Here is a 7,346-nt window from a genome sequence, read left to right as displayed (position 1 = left end):
ATAATCTTCAGTAGAATCCTGCTTGCATGTGAAATGAATGAGATTGTTCTATAGTTTCCACACTCTGTTGGGTCATCCTTCTTTGGAATTGGAACAAATATAGATCTCTTCCAGTCAGTTGGCCAAGTGGTTGTTCTCCAGATTTCTTGGCACAACTTGGTGAGCACGTCCACGGCAGTATCCGTTAGATGAAAAACAATGTATGAGTCTTCATAAAATTCAAATCCTCTTTCAACTATTTTTTTTACCAAGTTGTAATACAAAACTTGAGTACAGATTGGTAAATTGTAGTCAAGAACTTTTGTTCTGTAGATCCTGAGAACAAATTTAAATAGTCTAAGATAGCTTCATTTATAGTTATATCTATAATTAATAATTTTTAATCAAAATTTCTATTTGACAAAATAAGTATACTGAAATCTTAAAAATAATTTTTCACATGTAGGACTTTTTTCATGCTGCCAAAATCAACCAGTCTTTGTCTTCTAAACTGAATGAAGAGAAAGTAGTTTTTTTCTTGCATTTAGAAGACATAGATACAATTGGAAATGCTTATCTACCCTCATCAAGGTAATTGTAATACTGTATTTAATTTGATCTCTTGAAGCTAACAGATAATGTAAAATTTTTTAAATGTATTAATGCTGTTTTCTTTGCATTGACTGAATTAACTTAATAAATAACTTCATTGTCATAGAACTAGAATAGGCATTCAAGACCAATTATAGGACTGGTAGTTTTATGTGAGCTTGGAAGGAGGAGTGGCATCCACTTCCATAATAGCTTGCCTCCAGAAACCAATGAACCTGGAGAAAGGAAACAAGGCACCCAAGCTTCAAGGACTCTCCTTCATAGGGTCGCTATGAGTCACCTGCAACTCGACAGCACTTAACAACAACAACAAGAAGAAGTTTTATGTGGCAATTAAAATAATTCTACTTTACCTAGAGTGCATATTGGTTATAAGTAAAACGTCTGTTGTTTACTTATTTTATGGACTAAGTTTATCAAAACTAAAAGAAAGTACACATCTTGGAAATATTTTCAGAAAACTTAGAACAATATTTTTGTAGTGTTAGCCTTTGGATCACAAAAAGATCTAATTAGATAACCCTTTTGTGTTCCATTTCATCCGTATTTGTATCTAACAAATATTTGCATATAGATTTTAAATACCATATATCAGTTATTGCTGTGCCTTTGAGTCAGACAGAGTTGAATGGCCCATAGGATTTCTGAGTTGTAAATCTTTGTAGGAATAGATCACTAGTTCTTTTCTCCTGTGAAGCAGCTAGGTGAATTTAAACGATGAATTTAAAATTTACATTTACATTTACATTTTTTTATTAGCAACTGGGCACTTAACACTTGCACCATCAGCTGTTTTTAAAATATTCTACTGTAGCACAGCTCGATGTGATGGATTGATGGCATGACTGTGACAGTGGGTTTAAGCACAGCACAGATTGTGACAATGGTACAAGATTGGGCAGGGTTTTGCTCTTTAGTGCTCAGGGTTGGTGTGAGCTGGAGTTGACTCAATGGCAACTCACAATGTCTTCTATGTGTTACTCTATCACATCATTAAGGTTGGCACCACTTTGAGGAGGCAGCTCTTTCCCAGTCATAATTTGAGTCACTCTTTATATCTTTTTAATGATAATTTTTAATATCTTTCTTTTTTTAAAAAAAACCCTATGATTTTAACAGAGTTTACAGAAAGGATAGGTTTTCATTCATTGACGCATATTTTCCATCCTCCCCCTCCATTCCCCTGTCCCAGTCCTTTTTGTAATGAACTTCTTGTTCCAGATTGTTATTGTCATGTTCGTGTGATGCCAGAAGCTATATTAACATTGTTTCAAATACTAACAGGATTGCTCATAGTAGACAGCTTTCATCAAAGCTTCCAGACTAAAACCCTCTAAGAAGCAGGGCTGACTGTCCACTTGTGAAATAACAAACCCTCAGAACCCTATGGATAACGTTGGAACATTGTTGGATGTAGTGTTGGAAGATGAGTTCATGTTGGAAGGCACTCAAAATGTGACTAGAAAGAGCTGTCTCCTCAAAGCCAAGTCTATCTTGATGATGTAAAGCCTTGATGACGGAGTAAAGCCTGCATCCAGTAGAGGACCTTCCTTTGCTGATATGGAAAGATTCAAATAGAAACAGCTGCAAACATCCGTCAATAGTTGAAACATAGAATGTACAAAGTATGAAGCTAGGAAAATCACAAGCTGGTAAAAAGGAAATGGAATGCATAAAGATCAACATCTCAAATGTAGTGAGCTGAGATGGACTGGTATTGGCCACTTTGGACCAAACAACCCTTGAACACAATGTACTGTTCCATGGGATGGAATTTTCACCAAACCAACTTTGTTCAACTGTATAAAGAACCTGAATATGACTTACAGAACTTGCATTATATTTTATATTCTAAATAATTTATGGGATAGATTATTCTATACTAGAATCAATAGTACTAATTTATTAAGGAAACAAAACAATACAGTTTATGTTATGAGAAATATGAACCTAAAAATTATTATTACAGTTGCAACTAAAACGCAGTTCAAAACTGTGTTTGCTGGTCAGTGCCTTTCTTTGATCCTAATCCTGGAAGCTCTTAAATTCTTTCTCTTCTTCAGGCTCAGGCTTCGCTCTGGAGCGTACTAGTCCTTGGTCTTTTACTAAAGATTTTCCATGGTTGGAGCCTTTATGAGTCAAATTCTTTCTCTTCTTTAAATGAAGCAAAAATGTTTCATTTTCTGCAATTCCTAGAACTATGGCTTTAAAATATTAAAGATTTAATCTAAGAGCTTTCAGGAGTTACTGCCTTTGAATATAGTGAGTCCATGTTAAAAAAATAATTTTATTAATTAATTTATTTTTTTTTCCAAACAGAGAATATAAAGTCGCTCTTAAGAAGCTTGATGATGGAGTGAAAGAAATCGTGTCCATATTTAAGCATTTTTATGGCAATGATGGGAAGACTGCATTTATCTTTACCTCTGACCATGGAATGACAGACTCAGGTTAGTCTGTCTCTAAGTGTTGTGCAGCTTAAGGTTAAAGTAGTGGTAAACATAGTATGGCAAGTTTGTGGCTCGTGAGGACTAGGTGCCTTGTTGTTGTTATGTGCCGCCAAGTGACCCGTTACCCATCGCGACCTTATGTACAGCAGCTCTGAACCCTGCCCTATCCTGAGCCAGTCTTGCTAATTTTGGCACACCAACTTCTCTTGTCCTAGTTACTGTATCAATCCATCTCATTGAGTCTTCCTCTCCTGCGCTGTCCCTCCACTCTTCTGAGCATGATCTTCTTCTCCAAGGACTGGTCTCTCCCAGCCATGTGCCCAAAGTATGTGAGATGGAGCTTCAAATCCTAGCCTCCAAGGAGAAGTGTAACCAAAGTGCTTATTTAGTTTACACTAGTATGTTCATGAAGTGGATGGAGTCTACTTTAATTCTAGTAACTAATCAGGAGAAATACATATCAAGCTACTTTTTCTTGTTATCCAGAGAGACTCTGCAAATCTTCTACTCTTTTTGATGTTTGATTTTTTGATGCTTTGACTTACTTTATAAGAATGTTTTCAAGCTATTTGTTAGACAAAATAGTGAGCATTTGCAAGTTGTGTCTGGGATTAGTATGGGCTATTTGAAGCTTTTAAAAAATGAATATAGAATCGTTATGTATAAGCTAGTTTTTATATGTTTGTCTTATTAACCTCATGCCTTCTTTGTAGGGTCCCATGGGGCTGGCCATCCTTCAGAGGTTCTCACTCCTTTAGTTGCTTGGGGAGCTGGAATCAAGTCTCCCCAGAAAGTATCAGCCCAGCATTTTGATGATGAGTTTTTGAAAGGTATGTCTTTGTCCTTTTTATATTGTTGTTGTTGTGAGGTGCCAACTAGTCAGCTGCAACTTATAGTAGCCCTGCTAACAACACGTCTGGATCTACCACGCTTTCACCTGCAACAGACAGGGTGCAACCTGATGGTAACTATCCTTCCAATCTCTGAGGAGCTCAAGCACGTGTTCCGGTCACTGTGTTAGACATCATGCTGGGAAACGTGGGGGTCAGAGAAAGCGATGAAGACCCTCAACAAGATATATTAACACAGTGACCGTAACATAGTCATGATGTCTTTTTTTCCAGAGACTGGCCCGTCCTGACAACATGTCCAGAGGGTGTGAGTTAACATTCACCATCCTTGCTCTAAGAAGCACCTTGGTTGCCCTTTTTCCAAGACAAACTTGATTGTGTTTTTGGCAGCCCTTGGGGTATTCAGTACTCTTTCTTCTCCAATATCATAATTCAAAGGCATCAATGTCTCCATTCTTATTCTTTGTCCAACTTTCAGAAGCATACAAAACAATTGTAAAACTATGGTTTGGATCCGGCATGCCTTAGAGAGGTCCTTGACAGCAGATTTTCCCAGTGCAGCAATGTCTTTTGATTTTATGACTGCTGATACCCTAGGTGTTTATTGTAGACCCAAGTAAGATGGAATTGTTAACAATTTCAATCTTTTCTCCATCCATCATGATGTTGTCACTTGCTTCACTGGTGAGGATTTTTGTTTCCTTGATGTTGAGCGGTCATTCATATTGAAACTATGGTCTTTGATCATATACAACAAGTCCTTCAAGGCCTCTTCATTTTCTGCAAGTAAAGTTGTGGCCTGAGGTCTAAGAGGGGGAAGAAAGCAGCACTGGAGAGACTGTTTAGGAGGAACTGGGAAGAGTTCAATGCTGTGTTAAAGTCAGCTTGAGTCGGACCTCCAGCCTCTTCATCAGAGGGGCCAGGTGTGTGGGCAGGCTCCTTGCATCTTTGCAAAAGGCTCTGAGTCTCGTGACTCACTGAACCCAGAGGGCAGAACAGGCCCTGAAACTGTGAACACAGGTCTAATGCAAGGGTAGGAGAAAAGGTAGGGAGGTGGTCCTGCAAAGGAAGCTCTGGCCCAGCATAGGAGGAAGGTGATGTGGTTAAGGCATAGACCCTCTGGTCATATCCCCTGGCTTTATCTAGTTTTATCCACTGAGCTTTCTTTTCTGAAGACGGATGGGAAAAAAAAATCTCTTTGAAGTGACATAAAAATCTAACAATAGTGTTTACTTTCTGCAACAGGATTGTGTACCTTCACTGAGGTGGACACTGTTGTTGGCCGTCTCACTGAGTTATTCCATCTTCCCTTCCTTAACATTTTGCAGTTTTAGAACATTTGCCTTCAAATGCATATATTAAACATTTCACGAACCAGCACAGAAATAACCACATACTTATTTTCAGACTGTTTTAAAATATTCTGTTTTTAGAATATACGTCTTGTGTTGTTTTCGAACACCTTCACACTGGTAAAGTTCTGGTGGCCTGGTGGATAAGATATGGTGCTGCCAAACCAAAGGCAGGAAGTTTGAATCTACTAACTGCTCTAAGGGAGAAAAATGGGCAGGTACCTTCTGTGTGATTTCCTGCCCCGGGAAACATGCTGCAGGCTGAGCTGTGAGTCCATTCTGAGGAGACAGCAATGCGCTTTTTGGTTTCTACATTCAGAAAACGGAAATGTTCCTGACAAATACGGGCTCAGAAGACAGAAGTGTTTCTGATACTTAGGTTTTTCATTTAATATTGTCTGTACATAGTGGGGTGCACTATGAGCATCATTAAATATTAATGGATTTATTTCTCGAAAACTCCCTATCATCAGATCTCTTGTGTGATTATGTTTTTCAGAGTGGAAATTGGAGAACTGGAAGAGGCTGGATGTCAGTCAGGTATCTGTGTTCAATGTAATGACTTCTATCATTTTATCTTCTAATGAAGGTTTTTAGAAAGGATGTGTGATAAATAGGCGTAAAAATAATGATAATGAAGAATGTTCCATAACATTTCTTTTGCAGGGAACATATTTTTAATGAAAATGTTTAGCTCAATTCGTTTTCTCATGTCATAACAAATTAAATAGCCTCAAGTCAAACTGAAAGCAGAAGACCAAGAAACTGGGCGTGATTCATGTTGGTGTAAACTTAAACTGCCATGTCTGTTTTGCTTCTGTGATTTATATTTTAGTCACTTTTGCCTAATTGTTGTTGATCGCCTTCGAAGTTGAGCACGACTCATAGTGACCCCATGAACAAAAGGCTTGAAGCCCCTCTATAGCTATCGACATTTATCGAAGTTCAGAGTTTCCGGAGGCGTGCTGTTCAGGAAGTGGTGTGCCTGATGTGGGTACTTAAATCATAGATCTAATAAAAGCTTTTTGTGACTCTTCTCCCTGTCCTATGCCAGTTACTGCTGCTCTTTTTATGAAGCCTTTAAAAAAAGCATTTATTTAATTTTTTTATGAACTCTTTTTATACCAAATGGCCAGAGTCTATTGCCTTCTCTGGTCCCTGTCCCAACTGACAATCCTTAATGTGGTAGATAAAACCAGGTCTAGTCTCTCATCTTCAGGTCTACAGCTGCAAAATCCCAATTTTTCTCAGAATAGCAAGAGCAGACTTCTCTCAGGATGCATGCATATTTCCCAAGTCAATGAAAAAATATGTGTTAGAATATCAATAACTCAATTTATTCACTTACAATAAGAAATTGCTATCAAATGAAATAAATAAATGAAGTCTACATTGTAAAGGAGCTCTGGCGGCATGGCCCATAGACGGTTGTGCTTCTAACCTAAAGGCAGCGAGTTCAAATCCACAGGTAACTCTGTAGGAGAAAAACAGGCAATCTCCTCCACTGTGATTTCAGCCTTAGACGATCCCTGGAGGCTCAGCTATGAATTCGCGTCAACACAACGACAATGACAGAGAGAGAAACAGAGACATTATAAGAACATTTGACCTGTAGACAGACTGGAGGGTAATTGGAAAATGATTTCCTAAACCTGAGTTCAGTTATTGCTGAGTACTTAAGTTTGATTCCTGTGCTAAGAAAGGAAAAGTTCCTCTTAATTGATTTTACTAATAAATAGGCCTGCAGTGTGGAAAGGCCTGTGCAAAGTGTAAGGGGTAGAGTGTGCCCAAAGGCAGACACAACCCCTGCCTGGTGGTGCTCCATGGAGTCAGTGCTCACTCACAGTGAACCCTCGTTGGGCTTCAGAGGGTAGAAATCTTTCCTGGAGGAGACCACCCATCTTCCTCCCTTTGAGGATCTGGTGGCTTCAAACCACTAACCTCTGATTCCTTATATATTAACTATTCTGCCACCAGGGTCCTTATATAGCTCTAGTTAGTAACACAAAAGTCTGCTGAGAGGTCAAGGCATAGTAAAAACAACAGTTACCATTATTTACTTCATGTTCACTACCTGCTGAGTACTTTATCCCTTTTATCGC

At 38.5% G+C, this 7,346-nt stretch overlaps 1 protein-coding gene across 1 annotated transcript in view; it reads left to right on the top strand.

Moving 5' to 3' along the window:
• Positions 1 to 7,346, top strand: part of LOC102854309 (GPI ethanolamine phosphate transferase 1-like) — a 60,387-nt gene that overhangs the window by 14,797 nt on the left and 38,244 nt on the right. Inside the window, exons 6-9 of the mRNA XM_006892754.1 lie at positions 446 to 570; positions 2,911 to 3,041; positions 3,755 to 3,871; positions 5,744 to 5,784. Of these exons, the coding sequence (XP_006892816.1) occupies positions 446 to 570; positions 2,911 to 3,041; positions 3,755 to 3,871; positions 5,744 to 5,784 (414 nt within the window). The remainder of the gene's footprint in view (positions 1 to 445; positions 571 to 2,910; positions 3,042 to 3,754; positions 3,872 to 5,743; positions 5,785 to 7,346) is intronic.

Source organism: Elephantulus edwardii, unplaced genomic scaffold, assembly GCF_000299155.1.
Source record: "Elephantulus edwardii isolate Elephantulus edwardi_28Jun2011 unplaced genomic scaffold, EleEdw1.0 scaffold00118, whole genome shotgun sequence".
In the NCBI taxonomy this organism is placed as follows: domain Eukaryota; kingdom Metazoa; phylum Chordata; class Mammalia; order Macroscelidea; family Macroscelididae; genus Elephantulus; species Elephantulus edwardii.
This window is presented reverse-complemented; position numbering and strand designations above follow the sequence as displayed.